General features: G+C 42.1%; 3 protein-coding genes and 1 non-coding gene across 10 annotated transcripts in view; 3 read left to right on the forward strand and 1 right to left on the reverse strand.

Annotated features, from left to right (window-relative positions):
* The window catches only part of COLQ (collagen like tail subunit of asymmetric acetylcholinesterase), a 78,192-nt gene extending 77,241 nt beyond the window's left edge, over window positions 1-951 (forward strand). Inside the window, exon 19 of the transcript XR_004058299.1 lies at window positions 49-951. The gene's annotated coding sequence lies outside the window, so the exon portion shown is untranslated. The remainder of the gene's footprint in view (window positions 1-48) is intronic.
* Window positions 952-2,307: 1,356 nt separating this feature from the next.
* EAF1 (ELL associated factor 1) lies at window positions 2,308-17,867 on the reverse strand. Its single transcript, XM_010356050.2, has 6 exons — window positions 17,031-17,867; window positions 14,915-15,009; window positions 12,721-12,857; window positions 10,414-10,604; window positions 8,336-8,569; window positions 2,308-5,815 (listed from the first exon to the last, which is right to left on the reverse strand). Exons 1-6 carry the CDS (start codon window positions 17,398-17,400, stop codon window positions 5,769-5,771), a joined length of 1,074 nt encoding a protein of 357 aa, XP_010354352.1. The 5' UTR covers window positions 17,401-17,867; the 3' UTR covers window positions 2,308-5,768.
* On the forward strand, window positions 11,715-11,821 carry LOC115900819. The gene has a single exon (XR_004060469.1). It is a non-coding gene; the product is annotated as a U6 spliceosomal RNA (small nuclear RNA).
* METTL6 (methyltransferase like 6) overlaps window positions 17,366-26,311 on the forward strand; it is a 44,306-nt gene continuing 35,360 nt past the window's right edge. For 3 of the 7 annotated variants that reach the window (XM_010356051.2, XM_030933636.1, XM_010356056.2), the window contains exons 1-3: window positions 17,366-17,508; window positions 18,287-18,635; window positions 19,853-19,987. In XM_010356051.2, coding sequence (XP_010354353.1) covers window positions 18,411-18,635; window positions 19,853-19,987 — 360 coding nt within the window. In that variant the 5' untranslated portion in view covers window positions 17,366-17,508; window positions 18,287-18,410. Of the gene's footprint in view, window positions 17,537-17,567; window positions 17,793-18,286; window positions 18,636-19,852; window positions 19,988-26,311 lie in introns of those variants that run through there. The other 4 variants (XM_010356054.2, XM_010356057.2, XM_030933643.1 and 1 more) reach the window with 3 other exon arrangements.

Genomic DNA, 26,311 nt, shown 5'->3' on the forward strand with positions numbered 1-26,311 from the left:
GGGCACAGAGCTGACTTACTCTATCTGGACTGATTTTTTTACTTTCAGGACTGGACTGGTTTTGATGCTTTCACCAGTAACAGAAGCTCAAGCTCTGCTCAACTGACCCCGAAGGATCCAGCCTGTCTCTGGGCCAGAACTCCTACCATGACCAGGGAAGTGTAGGGTTGGGATTTGACCCTAGGCCTCTTATCTATCCAACTGCAAAGCCGTTTTAGTAACAGATTTGTAAGCAAAGTGAGGTTTTTGATGGAAGCTTGGTCACCAGCACTTCACTTAAGAACCAGTGCTGGGGAAGGGGGTAGGGCAATTTCTGAGTGTCTCCTGGGACAGACACACAGGCCATCGCTCCGTTAGGGGCATGGAGGGTATGTGTGGGTCAAATTGCTAAATAATCTCCAAAGCTCATTACAATTAATGGGCCGACCTATTCCCCAATGCCCGCTTTACTGGAGTTGTTTGGCCCCATCCTTCCCCCACAGTAGAGTGAGCCAATTAAAATGTTCAGTGAAGCAGTTCTTCAGCACTTGCATGATAATAACCAGCTTACAGGTCAAGGACCTTGGCAATTCACCAAGGAGATTGTTACATTTGAGCAATTCAGCATTACAATCCATGGGCCCAGAGGTTTCAGGAGCCTGCTTCCAGCCACCTCCACCAGGGTGCCAGGCATGTGAATGAAGCTAGCTTGGACCCTGCAGTCCAGCCTATCTGCCAGCTAAGTACCACTGAGTGACCTCAGTTAAAGCCACAAGAAGCTCACCTGCCTAGCCAAGCTCTGTCCCAATTCCTAACCAACAAATCCCATGAGATAAAATGGTATTGTTTTAAACCACCAAGTTCTGGGGAGTAGCTCATTACTTAGCAACAGATAACTGGAATAGTGCTCTTGGTAAGAAATGGCAGTAGGGAAGCAAACTATATGCAGTGAATAAGGAGGGACGGCCGAATCAAGAGAAGCCATTGGGTGGCTTTTGGTGCCCTCTGCATGAACCATGAATAGGAATGTCTTAACTTCTACTGGAACTTTCTTATCTGGCCAGGGACAATGACAGAATTGGGAGGGGACTTAGAGATCATGTGGCCCAGTGTTCTCAAACGTGGCAGTCACAGGGCATGTGAATGTAATCGATGGCATTAATAGCCGCAATTCTTCCCACCTCCCTGTATCTACACCCTTTCCAATCTCTTTTACAACTCCTCCCATCAATTTTGGGGAATGGATTTCCCCACTTACTCCTTCATTCTGAACTTAGCTGTCTAACTTGCTTTGGCCAATGGCATCTTAGCAATTGTGACAGAAGCATTTTGTTTCCTCTCTTACACCTCTCTGCCTTTGCCATGACAACATGCCCAGGCTGGGCTGGTGGAGATGACATGGAGCAGAACTGTCGCCCCCACTGTGCTGTCAAGGCCATCCTAGATTAGCTGAACCTCAGTCAACTGCCAGGCGTATGAGGAGCCAATCAAGACCAGAACTGTCCAGCCAAGGCTAGTCTAAAGCCAACCCAGACTTGGGAGCAAAATAAATGCTTATTAGTCATTGAGTTTTGGGATGGTTTGCTACAGAACATTACGGTGGCAATAGTTAACTGAAGATAAAACTCCCTTCAGTGATGGACACCACCACTTCCCCCTAAGAAGGTTCAAGTCTAACTACTGTTGCCATCTGAGGGAACAAGCACATTGGAGAATAAGTAGCAGAGGATTTCTAGACTTAACATGTAATTTAATTCAATCCAAATGTATTCAGCACCCACTAGAGACACTACAGCAAATTAAAAAGGAATATGGCCACTGCCCACCTAGAAGTTTATACAGTCTAGCAGGGGAGCCAAGACCACAGGTAAATGTGAGCACTGCTGAAGCAGAAGTGGAGAATGGAAGCAGGAGGGCAGGATCACTTCTAGCCAAATGTCAACTGGGAGTCAGAGGTGTGTGTAGCGTGGCATTCCAGGCGGAAGGAATCTGGTAAACTAAAGTGACAATAGGATATGTCTAGGGATTCAGTGTAACTGTTGCATGGTTCTTAGACCCAAAACTAAGCCTTCCTTGTCAGACCAAGTAAAATGGCCTCAGATGCGATTCAGTTGTGAACTTCATACCTTTTAAAAACTGAAGTTCATCCTCCAGTTTTGAATGTCACACCTTTTAAAAGCTGAGGTATACTTCCTAATGATTATAAACACCAAATTAAAAAGGAATCCATTTAGTTAGCTATTTAGCCTTAAGCACAGAAGGTTCTTAAAAGAACCATATATTGCTCACTGATTTCTAAAAGAAAATGAAACCCACCAAGACATTAAATGTATTGCTGACTTTCACTTTTATTTAAATATAGTGATCTTTTAAGAGAATAAACAAAAAATACTTTATACAGCAAATATTTTACATAAATGTAAACATGCATGTCTACTTCACAATTAAGCAAAAAAACTTTCAGGCACAAGATTTTAAAAATAAAGAATGCGACAACGAAACCAAGACAGAAATAACAGAAGTAACAAAAACTCACATTTCATAACTCTTCAATTGGTCTTGTCTTCCAACCTATTGGTTAAGGCCTGAGTTTCAGAAATCCTACCTTCCTTGCCAAATAGAAACATCTACTTTGGCTGTACATAACATTATCCACGTAACACACTAATTCTCTTTCAGAAAATAATGTAATAAATACATCATTCACACACACACACACACACACACACACCCACACCCATACCCTGCTGAACCAGCTTCTCAAATAGGAAAATAGGGATTTTGGAATTTTCAAGTTTTCCTACAACCGAAGCACATACACACACGTTAACACCTTACACAGAAAAAATGATTCTGCTACAGCAATAAAATCGTTAATGAGTGGCATGATTACAAACATCTAGTTCATTTGTATTAAGTTTCCTCAATCACAACTTTTACTAAGGCTTACTAAGTGCCTCAGATACTTCAGATTTAATTAAGTCTTTCATCTCATCTAAATGACCCACAGTACAGTAGACATTGTACAGCGCAAAGAAAAGGCAATTTTAACAATTCAGTTAAAGATTTCTAAATCATGAAAGTCAGCATGGATACTTTCAGCTGTCTCCAAATGCCTGGAATGTTTTCCTATGTCTATCCACTGCACTTTACTGGCTGGGTAGTTTTCTCTGCCTTCTCCCCAACCAGGCTACAACCATTTGAAGGTCCATTCCTGTGGATACCCAGGGAAGAGATAAGAATGACAGTCCCTGCTTTTTTTTTTTTCTTTTTGTAGCAACAGGGTCTCGCAATGTTGCCCAGCCTGGTCTCAAACTCCTGGACTCAAGCAATCCTCCCACCTCGGCCTCCCAAAGTGCTGGGATTACAGGCGTGAGTCACCACACCCAGCCCAGTCCCTGCTTTTCAGGAGCTCATACCAATCAGAGTTCAAGCAAAAAAAAAAAAAAAAAAAAAGGTCAGTATGTACACACAGTGCACTCCATGTGGGCTGCAAAAGACAAGAGTCCACAAAGATGGCACCCACAGAGCCTCAGAAGTGGAGTTTGGAGGGAGAGAGAAGGAGAATGAGAGAAGGCACAGAGGCAGGAAGAACAAGTCCGGTTTGGCTGGCAGGAGGGCATCTGTGAGAAACCGTCTGTGAAGCCAAATTCTTGACTTCCAAAAAGAAAAGATTCCTTCTCTGGTGGGTAAAGCTGGAGGGCAGAGGGCAGAACCACCAAAGGCTTTGTGCAGAGAACAAAACTGAAGCCGTGCTAGAGAAAAACCATACAGCGTTGGGCAGGACAGATGATAGGACAGAGGGTCTGAAGCTCAGGAAGCTTGACTCACCAAGCCAGTGCCACATGCAAGCATTTCCTATAGAAACATGTCTTGACCCAACATGCCAAAAACCACAGTTCTGTCTACGGAAATCAAGGCTTTCAGAGAAAAGTTGGTGGAGAAGAGAGACAGAGAGGCTTAAATAGATATTTTTAGTTCAAGTTCCTAGAACCTGCCCCAGTTTGAGCAAGTTAAGAGCAGTGAAACAATTCCTACGTCCAGTAACAATTCAAGTCTCCTAATCGTGACCTTGCGAAACCTTCCCTGAGCTGTCATTACCAAGGAATTATAAAGCAATTATCAATCCACTATAAATAAGTTCCTACCTGCCTTTAAATCCACCAAAATCTCATGATGGGCTGAGAGCCCAGCACGGGGTCCTAGCTTAGACCTGTTACCTACACTAGGGTAGATGGTGTGAGCATGCTGCTGGGCAGTGGCTCCCTGGGCTCACTATCACGATGAAACAGTTGACTCTATGAGGTTTCACTGTAACCAAAGCCCCCACCACAGACCACCTCATTCCTTTCTAAGTCCAGACTGCTTCCCCTCCACTAGGTGGGGAGGGAGAGGCCATATGAGTGGAGGGACCTGTGGAGGAAAAATTATTATTACTATCTTGATGTCCGCTGAACCAAAGTGGATGGAAATTTCTCAGGACATACTCATCCAAACTACAAAATCCGGCTACTCCATACTGATTACAGGATGATTTATCACACATTCATCAAATATAGAACATTGACTAGTGACCAGTTTCCTCCAACAACAGATCCATTTGGAAACTGGCACACCGTAGAAGGCAATCTTGTGACTTTCTTCTAGTTGTATATAAAAAATACAAATTGGTTGGGGAGTCAGGTACAAATAGTGGTACAAAAGCATGAACAGATATGCCCGATCAAAGAATGTGCTCACTTTCTATTGCAGAACTTCTATCTAGATTCTGATTTTTAGAAACTCACTGCTGGTTCATTTGTTTGGAGAGGTTTCTTCACATCTCTCTTCCACTCCTACCTCCGCCTGCTAAAATCCACTGACTGAAGAATACTTAGTATGGATCCACATGGAACCAAAAGCCCCAACTGAATGCAGTCACATGCATTAGCACAGTGGCTACCGGTTTCATCTGCTCACCCAGCCTCATGTATTTAGGGACTGAATTCAAGCTAGAAGCACCCAACACTTTTGTCTTTTGAAATCTAATCAAAGTGCCAATGTACATCTAAAAGTCCCATGTATAGGAATCTCTTGATTCCTACAAATGAGACTCAAGGGAGAGAACATTGAGGAAAGCCCGGAGAGGGGGCAGAAGACTGGCCACAAGCTGGGTGTGTACTTCCCTTTCTTAGTCTGTAAATGACAGGTTGAGCTCACCGGACTCCATGGTCCTCACCAGCTGACACTCAGGGACTCCATTCTGTATTCTGAGGTCCATTTCTCTCTAGGCTTGTCAGGCTGAGTCAGACAAAACTTCCTTACCACTTTGTGTCAACAATTTAAAGTGGTTTTAACATATTTCTATGATGTAGTTTGAGGTTTTCCCTCTCTCTCCTACCCCTCAAAGACTTTCATTTCACTGGTACCAACCACTTGGCCAAACGGATGGCTGCTGAGGTTTAAAATTGAATCTCTGGCCTGGTGAAGATATGGCCTCTGAGTAACCTAGACCAGGGCACATTTATCTGTTTTTCATTAACAATGTTAACTAAATAGAAATATAATTCTGTTAGCTCTTCTACAGGTCTACTTAAACTTTGAAAGATGAGATTGTTCAAAAATGACACGAGAAAATCACCCATCATCACTAAGTTAAAGACTTGAATATGTGAGAGCTCCAGAGCCTCAAACTCCCACTACAGTCACTGATCCATAACATTTTCCTCTTGGCAACGGACACCACGCCAAAGTAGCTCGGTCTTGCGGCATGTTTGTGCACCAAAAAGTAGATTTCGAAAGATCCAGCGCTAGTCATCACTGTCACTGCCAGACTCACTCAACTGCAAGTCATTTCCTATTAAAAAAAATAAAATAAAATAAAATAAAATTGTAGAATCAAACAAAAGTACAGAATTTGAAAATGATTTCCTCACAATCCTTTTGGTTAGTTGCCTTGGCTATCACACTACAGTAAAACCTTGTTAGTTCAACTTAGGGAAGAAAACCAGTTTGGCTCACTGGAACAAAACGATGCTTTTGGTTATCTGCAATGCACAACAATACTGCTTATTAGGGTAGAGGAAAGGAGAAGTGAGCTAGATAGCTTTTAAATGGTTTAATAAATAGCAAGAAAATATTTAAAATATGGCTGGGTACAGTGGCTCATGCCTGTAATCCCAGCACTTTGGGAGGCCGAGGCAGGCAGATCATTTGAGGCCAGGAGTTGGAGACCAGCCTGGCCAAACCCTGTCTCGACTAAAAATACAAAATTAGCCAGGCATGGTGGCACGTGCCTATAATCCCAACCACTCAGGAGGCTGAGGCAGGAGAAATCACCTGAACCCGGGAGGCGGAGCTTGCAGTGAGCCGAGATTGCACAACTGCACTCCAGCCTGGGCGACAGAGCGAGACTCCATCTCAAAAAAAAAAAAAAAAAGAAAAAAGAAAGAAAATATTTAAAATAACTGATTCACCATTCAGTAGAACTGATCACATTAAGTTGCTTTATAAAGGCAACTTAAGAAAACATCCAGTAGGCTTCCCATTAAGAAAGGTGAATACTGTTAACACCAGTAATATGCTAATGCAGTTTCTGCTCTGGCACACCTCTGTCCAGGATAGTCACGTTATCTTAAACTTCAAATCTGAAGTAACGAACTTTACAAAGCCCAGATTCTTGTTTACTATGCAGAATTTAGAAGAATATAACTACTCAACATTTCAATCTAATACAATAGGGATACATACAACAGAACCCCAGTTGATACCACTTGTAACAAAAGGGATTTTCTTTATTTCCAAATTGCTAATCTCTAGGCCAGTTCTCCTCAAAGTCTATTTTGAGGACTCTAGGGTCCATGAAACCCTTTCGGGGGGTCTGATCCTGAGGTCACCCCTTTTCTAATTACCTACAATGCCAGATTTTCTTCATATACTTCAGTCTATGTTAAAGATGGGGCACATATGGCAATGTCTTGAGAGATTTTTGGTTGTCATGCGGCTGGGGAGGGGGGAGGAGATTGGTACTGGCATCTGGGGGTAGAGGTCAGGGATGTTCTTAAACATCCTACAATGTGCAGGACAACCTCCCACAAAGAAGACTTATCTGGCCCAAACTGTCCATAGTGCTGAGGTTGAGATTATCTCTGCTTGGTCCACAATAGTTAGATTAACTAGGTTAACTTCCCCACTGTTGCCTCTAGACCTTCCAACTTCCTCCAAGGAAGGTGTACCAAGAGAGAACATTCATCAGGGTTCCAAAGAGAGAAAAGCATAGAAAATTAGCCCTCTGCTCACCTTCAAAACAAATAAAGTTTTGTTCTTGTTTTCCTGTTTTACTTTAGTATCAACTGCATTAAAAGCTACTGAGGCCGGGCATGGTGGCTCATGCTTGTAATCCCAGCACTTCGGGAGTTGGGGAGATTACTTGTACTCAGGAGGAGTTCAAGACCAGCCTGGGCAAAACAGTAAGACCTTGTCTCCACTGAAAATTTTTAAAATGGCTGGGTGTGGTGGCTCATGCCTATAATCTCGGCACTTTGGGAAGCCGAGGTAGGTGGATCGCTTGAGTCTAGGAGTTTGAGACCAGCCTGGGCAACATGGCGAAACCCTGTCTCTACAAAAAAATAAAAAGATCATGCCACTGCACTCCAGCCTGGACAACAGAGCAAGACTCTGTCTGAAGGAAAAAAAAAAAAAAAAGCCACCACACTGTCTGGGGACAGCAGATTCTTTTTTATAAAAGTTCAAGATAGGCCGGGCATGGTGGTTTACACCTGTAATCCCAGCACTTTGGGAGGCCGAGGCAGGCAGATATTTGAGGCCAGGAGTTGGAGACCAGCCTGGCCAACATGGCAAAACCCCATCTCTACTAAAAATACAAAAATTAGCCAGGTGTGGTGGGACATGCTTGTAATCCCAGCTACTTGGGAGGCTGAAGCAGGAGAATCGCTTGAACCCGAGAGGTGGAGGTTGCAGTAAGCCGAGATTGCAACACTGCACTCCAGTCTGGGCGATAGATGAGACTCTGTCTCCAAAAAAAAGAAAAACCAACGGGCAGACAGCAGTATGGTGGCAGGTAGCTCCCCGAAAGCCTGGTATAAAAGCAAAAACGCCTACCTGTTCATGTTTTAGTGTTTTCCAGAATTCACACACACTGGTATGAGCCAGTAGGGAATAGAAATAGAAAGAACAGATTTTTCATCTCATTTCCCTTTTTTACTGTTTAGTAACTCACACCTTTCTGCTCCAAATTATTTTTAACAAGATCCTCTCCTATGCCTTAAACATCTTTAGGTTTGTAAGTTCTGGCATAGGATAAATAGAAGCTGCACCTATGGCCCTCTCTCAGCCATAAAAGGGGGCACACACTTACTGAGGGTGTTCATGAGCTGGTTGCTTCCTTGTGGCCGGCTGGTTCCGTTGGCAACGGCAGGCCTACTGTTGTAGGGCTGCTGGTGTGAAGGTTGCGGAGGAGAGGCTGGGCCATTGTCCTCGCCTCCACTGCTGGAGCTGTCGTCATCACTTCCCGAAGAGCTCTCAGAGTCTGAAGAGCTGCTCCCACTGCTGCTGCTCATCTGTTCAATAATGTCAACTTCAGCCCTTAGCTCTGGAATAAATGATATGATGTGGATCAGCACAGCAGCCGTTTTCAAGGCAGTGCATTGGAGCTTCTATAAATAGTAAATTAGCAAAACCAATAGCAATAAGAAATAATTTAAAACAAAGTCCTACTTCTCAATTCCTTAAAAAACGTACAAACAAAATTACCAAAACCAAAACACAACCTGTTTCCAGAGACACAATGGAAACATTAAATTCACTCAAAATAAACAAAAAGCAAGACTGTTTGAGAATAATGGCTGTTCTATGTAAGAAATGAATTAAGTCCATTTGCCTTTATCTACTAAAAGGAAAATTATGAATATTATGAACTATGGGATAAAACTGTAATTCCCACATAAGAGAAGACAAATATTATGTAAAGTGGTTGAAAAATATTTGACTAGGAGTTGAAAGGTCTGAGTGCTTGTTTTGGATTTACCTCTAACCAGCAGTGACACCCAGGTAGAAGTCAATGAATTTTCCAAGCCACTCTGGAAAAATGAAAGCCAGACTAAGGTCCTTTCCAGCTCTTATGTCCCATAAATAAATGGAGGCTTGCAGGAAGAACCACAGTGACTAAAGAAAAATAGTAAAACAACATTCTTCCTCTTCACGTATCTGACTGACAGCCATGACTGTCAGGTACTGCATTTTTTACAGATACAAACTAGGGAAGGAAAAACAAGCCTTACCTAACCATTTCAATGTTAACTAACCATTTCAAAAAAGGTGCCAGATTTTCCTGTCCAAGCACACACACCATGTGGGCTTAAATGGCTATGGCTGCTTTAAGCATAATTGGCAACAACTAACCACTCATGCTCTGATTCCTATTCACCTAAGTGAAAACTTCTGTAACAGCATTCCAGTATCCACGAGGAAAAAAAAAAACAAGGGACAAAACAACTGTGCACAATGCAGAGTGATGTCTGCAGCCATTCTACAGGGTAGAAAAGGCAAACTTCCCAGGGACAACTCTTTTCCTTTCCCTACTATTATTAGGGATTTAGTTGTTTTATAAAACTTATAAATATGAAACATGACACTTGGCCTCACAACTTCTAAAGAGTCTGGAGGACTAAAAGCATTCATCGTGTGAAGGAGAAAGCCAAGGTAAGCTTCTTTGTCTCAGGTTTGCAGTGGAGAGACCCAAACCAGACCTTTAAGGCTTTCTAGGAGAGTAGTCTGTTTCTATTGGTCCTCATGGCCTCTTTCATATTTACACACTTCGTCTTAGCACAGAACATTTGCTTATGGTATTTTAAATGGCACTTTAATCCTTGTTTTTTTTTTTTTTTTCCCAAAAAAGAGATGTTATTGCCCAGGCTGGAGTTCAGTAGCTACCAACAGGTATGATCATAGCACACAGGTAGCGTCCGAACTCCCAATTTCAAGCGATCTTCCTGTCTCACAGTACCTGAAACTACAAGTGTGCAGCACCACGGTCAGCTCCTCCAGCCTCTATACTAATGTAGAGCTCAGAAATGTTGCCACCTACGCTTACTTTTCACCTCCAACACCTAGAATCCTTTCTTTCTCCGGAGCCTTGGATATGCCATATGGAGCCATATGGAGCTTTAGATGGAAGTCATGCTTGTTTAAATCCCAGGCCTCTAAGCAGAATGCTACCAAGATAGCCACAAACTCAAGTCACTATTCCAGGACTCACCCTTGTCAAATGAGATAAATAGTAGAAGCCCCTATCTCTGAACAGTGAGCTCTGCAGACATTTTTTTGATGGCATTGAATGCCCCAGCCACTGTATCAATACAGCAGCCACGTGATCTCCACAAGAAAATCAACACTCTACTCCAAGTTGCTATCATGGATCCAGAAAACATTCTCTACCTCTTTTGATGTCATCCAACTGAGGTTCAGGTGAGGGGTTATCTTTCAAGGGAGAAGTTTTGGGTCCAACTGGAGGCTTCGTTGGAGCTCTGAATGGCATAGGTGGTGGAGGTGGTGGTGGCTGTGACGTCTGTGGAGGACGAGTGGGCTGCTGTTCCATTCGGGCCTGGATTTTACTGCTGCCCTCAGCTCTGAAAGGAGATACAGACATTAAATTAGAAGGGCAAAAACAGTGGTTCTCAAATTTGTCCAGGTGACTGAAAACTCATAAGTCTCTGTAGAACCCCATACTCTTTCCAGGCCACTTCAAAATATTGATATTTGCAATTTTATCATGTGAGCTATTCATTCAACATTTGAGTGTCTACTGTAATCCAGTACTATGTTATGTATCAGGGATAGATGAATAGAATATTTACTGCCCTCGATGAGCTCAAATGTAGGATACGATGCAACTCTGAGAATCCATTTTACTAGTAGAAAATACATTCACAGCATCCCTTAACAATGAGGGTAAGTTCTGAGAATTGCATCATGAGGTGATTTCATCCTGCGAACAGCAGAGTGTACTTACACAAATCTAGATAGTGTATTATATAATTTTTTCCCATGAAAACCCAAATGTCCCACCACCATTACTGAACATCAATCATTTCCCCTACTTGATTTGCAATGCCAATATCAAGTGCCATATATCAGGTTTCCACACATGCTCCATTAGAATCTTAAGGGACCACTGTCATATATGGAGGTCACTATTGACCAAAACATCATTATGTAGTTATAATCATGAGTGCATGAGCTCCTAAATAAAGCAGCTCTTAAAATACTGCCCAGCTTGCAAATTTTCCATTATCTATATACTGCTTGTTCATTTCATCACATGCCAGCTCTTGCTCACAGACAAGCAGAATTCCACCCCAAACTGAGAATATTCTATCAGTTAACAACTTCTTTTGTAAATGGACTAGCCTGATTCTTCTAAAACTTCTGTATATGCACAAACCACTTGGTGATCTCTGCAGATTCAGATCTAATAGGTGTTGAGATTCTGTATATCATCTAGGTGATATGATACTGTTAGTTCCCGTATCACACCGAGTAGTAAGGGAACATACCATAACCATCAAATATTGGAGGAATAACAGTAGTACCTGGTTCACTGTAAGTAATGAATACAAATAAATAGAGTGGCAGGATAGGAGCAAGGGATTCTGCAACATACTCTCTGGGGTAGGTCAAGCTTTGTAACCCTCAGTCTCCGTATCTTTTTTTTTTTAAAGATAATAATAGCACCTTTCGTACTTGCTTTGGCAGCACATATACTAAAATTGGAACGATTCAGAGAAGATTAGCAGGGCCCCTGCGCAAGGATGACACACAAATTCATGAAGGATTCCGTATTTTTAACAAAAGAAGTAAAACAAAATAATAATAATAATAGCACCTTTCTAAAAATTTCTTGTTAGATAAAACAATGCATATAAAGCATCTAGCAGAGTGCCTGGGACATGATACTCCCTCAATAAATGGTACCTATTTGTATTTTCTGTGGAATGAGTAAATGAAAAAAATGGCTTAATGAAGCATAAACAAAAAACATCAGATTGTTACAATCTTTACAATTTAATTGCTGTATAATAATAATTACTGTATTATAAGTGAGCTATGATCATGCCACTGCACTCCAGCCTGGGTGACAGAGCAAGAGACCTCGACTCTTAACAAAAACAACAACAACAACAACAACAAAAAACTGTATTATATGGTAACAAATAGAACCACTAGGTTATTTCTATTTATAGAATGAATTTTTATTTTCAGATAAACTCTTTAACTGGCTTCATTTTAGACATGTAATAACTGTTGAATTAAAGAGTTCACTATATTTAAAAATAGGCAAAGTTTTATTTTGGTATTACAGTGATCTCAAATGTATCTTGTAAAAAAATTAATGTTTTCACTCCAATTAAGTATAGTATATATTATTACTTCATAATTATAAGTTTATAAGTTATCTTATCCCTTAGGTGGTACTGTAGCAATCACGAGATTAACAAAATTGGCTTAATTATAAAGTATATCCCTTTCCCTAATGGTTCCCATGTTTTAGGTCTTAAAAACATTATTTCTTTTTATTGCATTTGAGGGAGACATATTTTCCTGATTTGTCTGAGAAGACGCAAGTAGAGTTAAGACTACTGATAGAACACTATGAGCAAGCAGATGTTCACAACCTTATAAAAACTGAATAGATAACAGAGGTTTGGAAACATGATATAAACCTGCATCTGGCTATTCACATACCTTGTTTTCTTCACCTGAATGCTGCTACTGAGTTTTTCCAGCACATATTCACCAGTGTCATGATTAATAATAAGCACACAGTCTTTCTGGTAAGGCCGTTTGTTCCCCTTGAACACAGTCATGGGTGGTGTGGATCCCTATTTGCCACAAAAGTATAAGATGATCAAACTAAACATACCAGTCATGAATATCAACTGAATTTACAGATGACTCTATCTGATGAAATCTTTCATCAGAGCTATTCAAAAAGAATAGGTTGAACTGATTTCTATTTTTAACTCCTGGTTTCCCAGGCAAAAATAAAGGAGAAATAACATAGCAAGCATCTGTGAATGTGCAACGCATTCTAAGTAATCAAAAAGGTAGTACAAAAATTTTAAATTACTATATACATTCCGAGAGAGAAAAATTAACCATTACTTGCATTATACTAAGCAGAGTTATCACTCTGTATAGTAAAACTGTGAGTGATCTCTTTACTTCTTTGTCATTAGAGAGACCAGGGTTTCCCCTTCTCATGTCAAGCAACCAACAGAGCATTTTCCAAGAGAAGATCATTATCCTGGTTAGCTCAGAATAAATAAATCATGTCACTCATCTGCCTAAGCCTTTCAGTTACTCCTCAATTGCTCTCAGGTCAAAGGATAAAATCTTTAAACTAGCCACTTGGCCTTGTACTACCGGGCCCTTCCCTGGCTCTCCACCTCACCCTGCGGCATACTCCCCTGCACACGTGCTTCACAGCAGAAGGCAACTGGCTTCTCTCTGATCCTCAAGCTCTCTCCTGCCTCCGGGCTTTAACAAGGCTTCCGGCCGGCTATCTCCTGCCCTCTCTCTTGAAATGACCAAACCTCCAGATCTGCTCACAGCTTAATTCCTTAGGGAAGCCTTCCTGATTTTGTAGAATAACAGCTATATTTTCTTGTGTTTATTTAAACTCCAGACCATAAGCTCCATAGGGGCAAGAAATGTGCTTGTTTTGTCCAAGGTTGTATTCTTCATGCCTAGTAATGGGCCAGTGTGTGGGAGGTGTTTGATTAATATTTGTTGAATACAGTATTTAATATCTTGCTTAGAATCAAAAAAACCACTTGGCTCTTTGACTCCTTATTTATATAGTAAAAATATAGAGCTAGAAAGGACTTTAGGGACCATTTATCTAAACCTTTCATTTTACATATGGGAAACTAAGGTCCAAAGGGAGATGATGTAACTTGCCAAAGGCAACAAGTAATCAAACAGCAGTTTGAACAGGCAATTTTTCCTCAGCACAAAGCTTTCCAGATCTCTCTGTCCAGAGACTTTTCATTCTGTCACCAGCTACCAAGAAATTATGTTCCAGAACAGGGGTGTGACATGCAATAAAACATGTTCGCTAAGAGCATCATGTGACCCTTTGGTGCTTTGTCATTAGTGCTGCCTTGGGTAGGGCTTCACAAAAGTCTTTCTGCAAGGGTTCTTAATCCAGCTTTCAATTTAGTTCTTCATCCCTAAATCAGCTGAATGTGTCAATCTCTGGCTCTTGCCTGCCTTAACTCCTGGCTTGGTTGCCTCACACTCCTGAGCTGTTGTGGCCATATAATCAGCAGGGCACCTAAGGCTTTTCTCTCTGGAGTTGCTTGGGAGAAAAGCTGTATCTAAAAGAGGGGCTAGGTGTCCAGACAGGAACCTTGTCTACTTAGTGGCAGATAGGGGAAAAGGAAGATTGGGGAAAATGACGAATAATCTTTTTTTTTTTTTTTGAGAGGGAGTCTCACTCCGTCGCCCAGGCTGGAGTGCAGTGGCGTGATCTTGGCTTACTGCAACCTCTACCTCCCAGCTCAAGTGATCCTCCCACCTCAGCTTCCCAAGCAGCTGGGACTACAGACATGCACCATCACCCCCAGCTAATCTTTTGTATTTTTGGTACAGACGGGGTTTCACCATGTTGCCCAGGCTGGTCTTGAACTCCTGAACTCAAGCTGTCTACCCACTTCCACCTCCCAAAGTGCTAAGATTACAAGAATTATTTTTAAATCAAGCACCTGCCTAGCATGAAGTCCACCCCACCCCACTCCCCAAAATTCCTTTTTTCCTTATGTTGCCACTTTAGAAATCTAAACATTTTTAAAAGTAGAAAGTTTAAATTGCAATAACATAAAAGATGAAGATTCATTGTGATCCTACATTTAAAAAAACAATGAAATAAACTCACAGGGATATGTGGCAGTGTAATTGTGACTTCATCTCCTTTGCCAACTTGAAGCTCTCCTTCACAGGAAGTGTCTATAGAAGCTGGTTTAAAATCATCTAAAGGGAAAGGAAAGAAAACACTTACCCACCAGGTTACTTATAATAAGGGCCTCCTGGACATCTCCATTTAAGAATTAAATTTGTTATTACTCAGATGAATGAAAAATAAAAATAATTCAGAATTCTTAAAAACTGGTTTCATTATGGAAAACTTCAGATATACAAAAGTAGAGAAAATCGTACAATGAGCCCTGGTGTACCATTATCTAGTTTCTATTATTACCAACTCAGGGACAATCCTGTTTCATCTACACCTCTACAAACTTTTCCTCTGACCCCCTTTGGATTATTCTAGGGGGAAAAAAGAATTTACAGGCCATTTTATTAAAGATATTCCCTTCTCCCAAGGGAGAGATGAAAATTAAGATCTCATCATCCATAATAAGTTGCTTTTTTAGGGTTGTGAGGATCAAAAGTAACAGCATATGAAAAAGATCCTGTGACTGTAAACTCTATGAAATATGGAAGGCCACAGCATCATCAAAAGCTGATTTCACTCTGCATAGAAACTGTCAAAATTAGGATTTGCCATACTCAAGTTCCATAGCTGTTTTTTTTCTTTCTTTTTTTTAAAAATAGTGATGGGGTGTCACTACGCTGCCCAGGCTGGTCTCAAACTCCTGGGCTCAAGCTATCTGCCCGCCTCGGCCTCCCAAAGTACTGGGATTATAGTGTCAGCCACCACTCTCAGCCAGTTCTGCGGCTTTAACCAAGACACTTCTGTAGATGTTCATAGCAGACAACTTAACTGTATCTCAAGTTATCCTGCTCGTGTTTCTAAACTGCAGTTACAGTACAACATGAATAGCTATCTTAATTCACATTCACATCTGCCTCAAACTGCAGGGCAGGTGCACACATGAACTGTATGATTTAAATTCCACATTGCCGTTCACCAAAAGAGAACATCAACTTAGTAAACTCTTCAGGGAATGATGTTCTTATCTCATTCCCAATCTCCTCTCTGAAAGAGCTGGATCTGCTGTCAGTAGGAAGCATAGTAATGGCATGGCAAGTGACTACACAAAGATGGGATTTCATTATCTAAGACGCCCTCTTCACATGTGTTGAGTCACATCTATGAGGTCCTCTGACAAAAACAAGTCTTAACAACAGCGTTAGCGCCACGGAAACCAGAAGTTCATGAATCACGGAGGATGCTCTGTCAGCCAATTCCTAACTGCCAAACCTTCACCCAGGACATAGGGTGGAAGTGCACTCTCAACAGAGTCTATAATCATGTAGAAAAAGGTCCGGCATAATGACTATGTCGACATTCCTTACGCCTGCTCTCTTCTGCTTCCAAACATAGACCAATCTTTAACCTATCCCAGGCTCACGAACTCTGATTTGACTCTTTACCCACAAGGAACTTGGTCTGGAGGAAAAGCCCGGATGGTATAGGTGACCTCAAAAGACATCCAAGTCAAATGAAGCACAGAAAGGAGATGGAAGAAAACTCTGAGGCGCAGAGAGGATGCCAATTCTTTGGCTGTAAAGGGGACAAAGCGCAGTATTTGGGAGTTCAGAACCAAGTCGGAGGAGGAAAGCAGGGAAGAGAAGGGGTTCGGAGGGAGTGGATGAGGGTCGTAACAAACAAGAAGCTTCTTTTAACTGTGGGGAACCCTGATGGAAGCATTGGAAAGGGGAGGGGTTTCGAGGAAGAAGCGGACCCGGGTAAGAGCGGGGAGGTTTGCCTTGGGGGCGGGAGGTTTGCCTTAGGGGCGACGTGGGGGGCGGGGAGGGATGGAAACAAAAAGAGGCCAAAGACCTTTGGAACTAGTGTTTGAGACTATAAAGTAGAAGAATAGTAGGGAGTGACGAAGATTTGGGAGAAATAATCTGGGTAAAAGAAGGGCCAACTCGAGGTCCCAAAGGATTGGGGGTCCGAGAGAAAGTAACTGACGCTGGCAGGGGGTTCCCTGGAATCTGAAGGGCGGAGGGAAGAAAGGAAGGAGTCAAGCTTGACATGTGGCGGCTGGAGCGGCCGAAGGGAACCGTGGGGAGCGCTGACTTACAACGAATAGTGTGAAAGGAGGCCCGCGGTCGCTTCTCGAAGCTCTCCCCGAGTCTCAGGCAATGTTCCTCGCGGTCCAGCAGCGGGTTCGCGGTCCCATTCATGGCCCCACACCGGCCTCGCACCCAGATCGGCGCTCTCCTGGCGCAGCCGCGATCGGAGCTTCCGGCGCTGGCGTCTGGGAGGACTGTGCTCCCGGGACACCGCTCTAGGGGGCAAGGAGAGCAAAGTCTGCACCCACCCGGGTCCAGAAGCAAGTCCTGTTCTCTGCGTCGGGGTAAGGGAAGAATCTGAGGAGGCAAGGCCGCGGGACTTCCGGCGTCGGGTAGGAACTTCCGGGTTCCTAGCGGAAGTGGCGGGGGCGGTGCCATGGCAAAAGAACTCCCGGAGAATCCCAATTCGTGATCCTCAGAATTGGCTCAGGGTTGTTTCGCGGTTCCTCCCATATTCTGCCTCCGAGATCTGGGGCTGGCTGTGGGGTGAGTGCGCCTGGCCCTACCCATACAGGTGAATTTAGGAACTGATGATGGTGATCCCTGAGCGTGGCTCACTAGATTAACGCCGGTCGGCTAGCTATCATGGACGCCCTCCTCAGGGTCCAGGGGCCCATGCGGCCTAGTCTATCCTGAGTGTCCTGAGATAGATCGTCGGAACCTCAGCCACGCGTCACTGGGTCTCTTTCTCCACTTTGCGCGGTGATGGCGGTGCGAGGGCTTCAGTCCCTGGAAAGTGACGTTCCCTCTGGTTCCTACGACAGCCTCTTGTGAGTGCGAACAGGAAGTGAGCCCACCCAGGCTTAGCTTCATTTCCCCCGAAAAAACGGAGCTCCGACCCCTGGGAAACGGTGACCTCACTTGTATCTGGCAATTGACCACCCGCTTCCAGCTAAGTCCGTTGTGGTTTTAAAGTCACCCCTTTCGCGGGCACCGAAAATTGAGTAATATTTTCTTAGCAAGGTTTCCCAGTCAGTTCGTGAGAGCGTCCTTTTTTTTTCTAAACTAAATAGATTTATTGTAATAGTTGACTCATCTGGTTTGAATAAAAGTATGGTGCATGAGATAGTCCTGCCCACTGAATGAATTTAAGCCCTCTGAAGGTAGGGACTGTGTCTTTGTCTTCTTTCTGACCTCTCATATAGCGGGGAGGATTTTTTTTTTTTTGTACAGTCTGCATCTCATAAACATTTGGTGAATTGAACCTGGCGTCTTGAACCGTTCTAGAACCACTAACCAGAATCTCATTCTTTTGTCTGCGAAGCCCCCTATGCTGTTTGAGGCGTGAAACTCACCTGAGGAAATGCATCTGATCCATTAGCATGGATTCGTATTATTTGGAGATGGAGAATCTTCAGCTGTGTTAAGTGTTACCTTCAGTTTCTGAGATGACTTCTTTGCAAAGGAAAGGGCTGCAGGCAAGGGTTCTCAGCCCTGAAGAAGAGGAGAAACTGAAAAGAGACCAAACTTTGGTGTCTGATTTTAAACAGCACAAATTGGAACAAGAGGCTCAGAAAAACTGGGATCTTTTTTACAAAAGAAATAGCACTAATTTCTTCAAAGACAGACACTGGACCACCAGAGAGTTTGAGGAGCTAAGATCATGTAGAGAGGTAAGCTAATATTACGCCTTATCTGAGGTGTTCTTAATTTAAGATGTGAAGAGGGCCGGGTGCGGTGGCTCATGCCTGTAATCCCAGTACCTGGGGAGGCCGAGGCAGTCGGATCACGAGGTCAAGAGATTGAGACCATCCTAGCCAACATGATGAAACCCTGTCTTTACTAAAAATACAAAAATTAGATAGGTGTGGTAGTGCACGCCTATCGTCCCAGCTACTTGGGAGGCTGAGGCAGGAGAATCGCTTGAACCCGGGAGGTGGAGATGGCAGTGAGCCGAGATCGCGCCACTGCACTCCACCCTGGCCACAGAGCCAGACTCTGTCTCAAAAAAAAAAAAAAAAAAAAAAGAAAAGGAAAAAAAATATGAAGAGGTGTGCTTGTGTTGTGTTCCTAGGGAGAGTGCCAAGTAGAGAGTTAAAGAAGCCTATCAAAATGCATTTTAGGAGAGAAATGTACTGTTCGGTCTTAACGTCAAAGTTTTAGCAGTTTCTGGTTTGGTTAACATATAGGAAAAAGAACTTTAGTGGACGTTTTCTATATCTTTAAGCTGATCTGATAGTTGTAAACATTATATATTAAATTCAAGAGCCAGGTATGGTGGCTATCACCAGCTAATCCAGAGGCTGAGGCAGGCGGCTTGTGCCTGTAAATAGCCAACGTGAATTAGCCGTCTAGGCAGCATAGTGAGACCATATGTTCTGAATTTTTAAAAATTTAAACATTAAAAATTTAAAAACCAAAATATAAATTCATACTGAGTGACTTCAGTGACATATTCAAAATAATAATAATAATAGTTCATGTTAGTGAACTGTTTACCATGGCTCTTTTCTACATGTCCTATCATTATAAAGAGTCTTTATACCAGCTCTGTGAAGTGTAAGTATTAGTATTGTACTCATTTGTCCCCAAGGTAAAATTGAGGCACAGAGCTGTTTAAGTGATTTGCCCAAGGATAGAATGCAGGGGAGTTGAGATTTGAGTGCTGGCAGTTTAATTCCAGAGCCATTGTGCTGTTTTTTTCCACTACACCAAACTGTTAATGTTGGATGACAAATGAAGTACCAGTATTATCTTTTGCTTATTAGTTCACTTGTTGATCGTCTGCTCCATGGGGTCAGAGACCTCTCATATTGTGGACCTTTTAGTTTGGTTTATTTCTTCATTATGCAAATGTAATGTACTATAACTTTGAGCTATCTTTCCCCAGTTTGAAGATCAAAAGTTAACAATGCTTGAAGCTGGCTGTGGGGTTGGAAACTGTTTATTCCCACTTTTAGAAGAAGATCCGAATATCTTTGCCTATGCCTGTGATTTTTCTCCAAGAGCGGTTGAATATGTTAAGGTTGGTGAACCATCTGCGTATTCTGCTGTGTTTCTGTTTTCTTGCCGATCTTGTTTGATCTGCCTTTTTTACCCATTTGCCCAATTCTGGTCTTCCCTGGAGCTAACCAGCTATAGTCACCATACATGTAGTTTTCCTGCTTACATACATATACAGTGCATGTAGAAACACAGCTTTATTCAAGAAAAGCAGGAAAAAAGACCGTAATATCCATGTAATTAACATACATAATTAATATCTTTTGCTTTACAATTACTATTTTAAAGTATATTACAAATGTCAAGACATTTCACTCCTAAATGTTTGCATACATCTCCCCTAAAAAGAAGGCCTTTTTCTACACAACCACAATAAGTTTATCATATTTCACAAAAATAACTATAATCTGGCCTGCCATGTTGGTTCACACTTGTAATCCCAACAGTTTGGGAAGCTGAGGCTGGTGGATAGCTTGCACCCAGTAGTTCAGGACCAGCCTGGGCAACACGGTGAAACCTTTTCTGTATCAAAAATACAAAAATTAGCTGGGCATGGTGGTGCTTGCCTGTAATCCCAGCTAATTGGGAGGCTGAGGTGGGAAGATCACTTGAGTCAGGGAAGTGGAGGTTGCAGTGAGCAAAGATTGCAGCACTGCACTCCAGCCTAGGTGACAGAGCGAGACTGTCTTAAAAATAAATAAAATAACTATAATCCCCCAGTGTCATTAACATCCATTCCAAATTCAGATTTCCCCAAATAGTTGCCGGTGTCTTTTGATTTTTTACTTTTTTTTAGAGACAGGGTCTTTCTCTGTCACCCAGTCTGAAGTGCAATGGAATGAACATGGCTCATTGCAGCCTCAACCTCCTGGGCTTAAGCGATTCTTACACCTCAGCCTCCCAAGTAGCAGAGACTACAGGCGTGTGCCACCATGCCTGCCTAATTTTTTAAATTTTTTGTAGAGATGGGGTCTCACTGTGTTGCCCAGGTTGGTCTCGAACTCCTGGGCTCAAGTGATTAACCTGCCTCGGCCTCCCAAAGCGCTGGGATTACAGGTATGAGCCACTGCACCTGACTTCCAGGTGTCTTGTATAGCTGGTTTTGGTTTGAGACATGGTTTCACTTTGTCACCCAGGCTGGAGTGCAGTGGTACAATCACAACTCACTGCAGCCCTGACCTCCCTGGCTCAAGCAGTCTTCCCACCTCAGTCTCCTGAGTAGCTGGGACTACAGGCATGTGCCACCGTGCCCAGCTAGTGTTTTTTATTTATTTATTTATTTTAGAGATAAGGTCTCACTGTGTTGCCCAGGCTGGTCTCGAACTCCTGGGCTCAAGCAATCCTCCCACCTCAGCCTTCCAAAGTGCTGAGATTACAGGTGCAAGCCATGGCAGATGACTCTGGCTAGTTTTTACATTTTTGTAGAGATGAGGTTTCCCTATGTTGCCTAGGCTGGTCTCAAACTCCTGGGCTCAAGCAATCCTACCTCCTCGGCCTCCTAGAGTGTGGGATTATACCCTGCCTATAGCTGTTTATAATCCAGTCAAGCACTACCTCTTACACTTATGTCTTTTATTTTTTATTTTATTTTATTTTTTGAGATGGAGTCTCACTCTGTTACCTAGACTGGAATGCTGTGGTGCAATCTCAGCTTGCTGCAACCTCCACCTCCCGGGTTCAAGTGATTCTCCTGCCTCAGGCTCCCGAGTAGCTGGGACTACAGGTGCCCACCACCACTCCTGGCTAGTTTTTGTATTTTTACTAGAGATGGAATTTCACCATGTTAGCCAGGCTGGTCTCAAACTCCTGGCCTCAAGTGATCCACCTGCCTTGGCTTCCCAAAGTGCTGGGATTACAGGCATGAGCCACCACGCCTGGCTCACTTATGTCCTTTAAATCTCCTTAACCTAAAATACCCTTGCGCTACCCCATACCTCTTTCCGCATTGATGATAGATGAAGCCCATTTTCTGTAAGTTTCGAAATTGGTCTGATTGTTTCTTTGCATTACTGTTTAGTTTATTCCTCTATGTTCTGTATTATCTGTGAACTAGAAGTTAAATCAGGTAAAATATTTTTGGCAAAAATGCTTTAATAGGTAATGTTGTGTCTTGCATATTACATCCTGTCATGAGGCAATAATATCTGGTGATCTTACTGGTTTTGATCATAGGGTTAATATAGTAACTGCCTAATTCCTCTATTATAAAATTCCCTTTGCCGTTAACCAATATGTGGGGGACACTTTGGTGACATTGCAAGTATCTCGTTCCCCATCAACCTTTCACAGTTTTAGCATTCGTTAGACTTTTTAAAATTTTAACTTATTTTTTTAATTTTTAAAAATTAATATTTTTTTTTAATTGACACAGGCTCTCGCTTTGTCACCCAGGCTGGAGTGCAGTGGTGTATATTAGAGCTCACTGCAGCCTCAAACTCCTAGGCTGAAGTGATCCTCCTGCCTCCGCCTCTCGAGTAGCTGGGACTATAGGCACATACTACCACCCCTGGCTAATTTTTGTATTTTTTGTAGAGACAGGTTTTCTCCATGTTGCCCAGCCTGGTCTCTCCAGAGAGACTCAAGTGATCTGCCTGCCTTGGCCTCCCAAAGTGCTGGGATTACAGGCATCAGCCACCGCATCCAGCCTATTTTTATTTATTTTTTGAGATAGGGTCTCACTCTGTCACCCAGGCTGGAGTGCAGTTGCACAGTCATGGCTCACTGCAGCCTTGACTTCTCAGGCTCAGGTGATCCTCCCACCTCAGCCTCCTGAGTAGCTGGGACTACAGATGCACACCACCACACCCAGCTAATTGTTTTATTTTTTGTAGAGATGGGTCTCACTACTTCGCCTCGGCTGTTCTCAAACTCCTGGGCTCAAGAGATCCTCCCATCTCTGCCTTCCAGAGTGCTGGGATTAACTCCTACCTCTGCCTCCCAAAGTGCTGGGATCAAAAGCGTGAGCCACCACACTCAGCCACATTAGACTTTTGAAAAAAGTAACCTTATCAGCCTAGGCAACAAAGTATGACTCTGTCTCTACAAAAAAAAAAAAATTATTTTATTTTATTTTTTAACTTGGGATGGAGTTTCACTCTTATTGCCCAGGTTGGAGTGCAGTGGCACGATCTCAGCTCACTACAACCTCGGCCTCCCAGGTTCAAGCAGTTCTTCTGCCTCAGCCTCCCGAGTAGCTGGGATTACAGGTACTCGCCACCACACCTGGCTAATTTTTTTGTGTTTTTGGTAGAGATGGGGTTTCACTATGTTGGACAGGCTGGTCTTTTTGAACTCCTGACCTCAGGTGATCTACCGGCCTCCCAAAGTGTTGGGATTACAGACATAAGCCACCACACCCGGCCAAAAAATTTTTTTAATTAGCCAGGTGTGGTAGTGTGTGCCTGTAGTCCCAGCTGTTTGGGAGACTGAGGTAGGAAAATCACTTGAGCCCGGAATTTGAGGCTGCATGAGCTATGATCATGCCACTGTACTCTAACCTGGGTGACAGAGCAGGACCCTATCTCAAAAAAACAAAATAACAAAACCCACACCCTTCATTTTTAATAAGTTAGTATGTTTACTGTCGGAAACTGAGAACCACAGGAAGCAAAGAACAGTCATCCACAATCACAAGCAGTTTACAGTTTGACTTGTCCTTCTAGGTCCTGTGTGTACATAGATACAGTATCCAATTTTATGGGATTAAGATCATGCAATATGTATCATGTTTTATCACACATTATGGATATTTACTAATTGAAAACCCCAAAGCTATATGAGTATTTTGATAACCAAGAACACCCTGCAGCAACTCAATCTATTAGAAGAAAATATAATTCCACCTGTCTTGGGACAAAAATTTCATGGAAGACAAAAATGGCAACAAACTTCTAGCTAGAATTTTTGGCAGAGTTCCCATTAGAGGACTGTATTGCCTTAATGCTCAATTTTAAATGAAACATAAAGCAACAGAGTATAATGCAACACTAAGTATAATGTTTCCATACTCTATAGTATTTCTATAATAAAGCAACACTAAGTGTAATGTTTCTGAGAAAATTTATTATGGAATCTTTGCCACTAAAATATTACCAGGAAGGTATGTTTCCATTGAATTACTTCATGTATTCCCATAGTACAGCCAAGAGAGACTCACATACATTAGTGGCTATTGTCAAAATGTAAATATGAATACATCTGCATACATCTCTCTCTTTATACTTTCTTCTACTCATCTGCTGCCAAACTAATGAACAAGTCCCAATATATACATTGCTCAGAGGTGGTTTAACAATTCCATGTCCAACATGCATCTTTTCTATCAGTTATAACAAAAAGATATTTACAAATTGGCAAATTCACTAGCCCTATTTTTAAAATAATTTTGTGGGTGCATAGTAGATGTACATAGTTATGGAGTAGCTCTGCTTTTTATTATATATTGTCACATCACGACATCTATGAAGCTTAGGTTTTTCAAAATAATGAACTCTGTCCACAATAAACACAGGTACTTCACTTAAAATGCACCTATAGACCTGTGGTTATCATCTAAAAACATCTTCTAGATATGGAGATTCTGGCAAGGAGCCCTTCCCTCCACCCCTTCTTCTTCATCCTCTTCTACCATTCTAATGACTAAGTACAGGACTATGTCTAGTTCCAAGAAGTCAATTAACAAAGGTCATTCCAAGAAGATAGTCCTTCCTAAGAACCAAAAAAGGGATTATTTTACTACCTCTACTTTTAGCATACTTTGAGCATCAGGGACTTGTTTATCCTTTAATACACAGCAGTATTAACTGAAATGCACATATAGAACAATGGCTAGACAACCTGAACTAATGTGACTCAAGGGCACAGAACCCTTCTCTCTGCATACTTCCTCCTCCCCCCCGCCCACTACCACCCAGTGAACAGTCAGCGTACCCTCTAAGACATCAGTTTTAACAATTCGATTCCCAAAATGCAACCAATCCTATGAAATAACAGAAAATGCTTAAAGGATGTTACATTAGTCCTCTACTTTTGTTACTTCAGCCCTCTACGATGCCAGAAGTACACATATGTTGTGTACTTTTAAATGTCTAGAAAGGCTAGATGTTTCAAATAGGACTTAAGTTTTCCACTATATATACCGTAGCATTGAATAAATGGTACACGTACATAATAAGCTGTCATTTGAAAGTGCCATCTAAATAGGAACATTCTGCCATAGAACCCTTCCTGCCTCTATCAACTCAGTGGATAGGTATAAGCATCTGTAATGCTTAGAGGGGATTTTAACAATTTCACTTCCCTGAGTGTTTTTAAGAATAGTCTTTCCTGTGAATTTGAACACAAAGTGTATTCAGTGTATTAGGTTACTGACTCTACTTTGATCATACATTGTCAACCTCTTTAACATCTAGAACTGGATGTTGTAAATTAGGACTCATTTGTCCTTCATATACACTATATACATAGCAAAGTAAAATAAAATGCATGGACATCAGGTACAGTGGTCAATCTTGCCTCGCTATAAACACATTGGTATGAGGCCCTTTGCACTTTATTCTCCTCCTTTTCTCCTGACCCAGTACAAATGTAATGATGTGTACTGATTAGAGAAGTGGTTTGATCATTCCATTTCCAAAAGGTAGTATTTCAGTGAATTTTAACAAAAGGATATATACAAAATGTGTTATTTACTACCCTGCTTTTAACATACTTTGTGCACTTTTAAACATCTAGAAAGTTTAGACGTTTTAAATAAGAACTTAAGTCTGCCCACTATATACACAGATTTTTTAAAATAGTGGTGGTATCATATTTACTATAACATGTTTTCCTCATTCTACATTATTTTATTTTGCAGAGTTTTCATGTTAGTACATGTAGATTTTATTTAACTGTTATAGTATTCCATAGAATGGATATACCATACTTTATTTAACAGTTACCCGACCGGGCATAGTGGCTCAAGCCTGTAATCTCAGCACTTTGAGAGGCCGAGGTGGGCAGATCACGAGGTCAGGAGATCGAGACCATCCTGGTTAAAACAGTGAAACCCCGTCTCTACTAAAAATACAAAAATTAGCTGGGCGTGGTGGCAGGCGCCTGTAGTCCCAGCTACTCAGGAGAACTGAGGCAGGAGAGTGGCATGAACCTGGGAGGCAGAGCTTGCAGTGAGCCGAGATCGTGCCACTGCACTCCAGCCTGGGCGACAGAGCAAGACTCCATCACAAAAAAACAAAAACAAACAAAAAAAACAGTTACCCTATTGATATTTATTTGGATTGTTTTTAGTTTTTTGCTCTTACAATAGGGTTAATATGATCAGCATCATACATATGTTCCCAAAATG

The sequence above is a fragment of the Rhinopithecus roxellana genome, chromosome 1, assembly GCF_007565055.1.
Source record: "Rhinopithecus roxellana isolate Shanxi Qingling chromosome 1, ASM756505v1, whole genome shotgun sequence".
NCBI lineage: Eukaryota > Metazoa > Chordata > Mammalia > Primates > Cercopithecidae > Rhinopithecus > Rhinopithecus roxellana.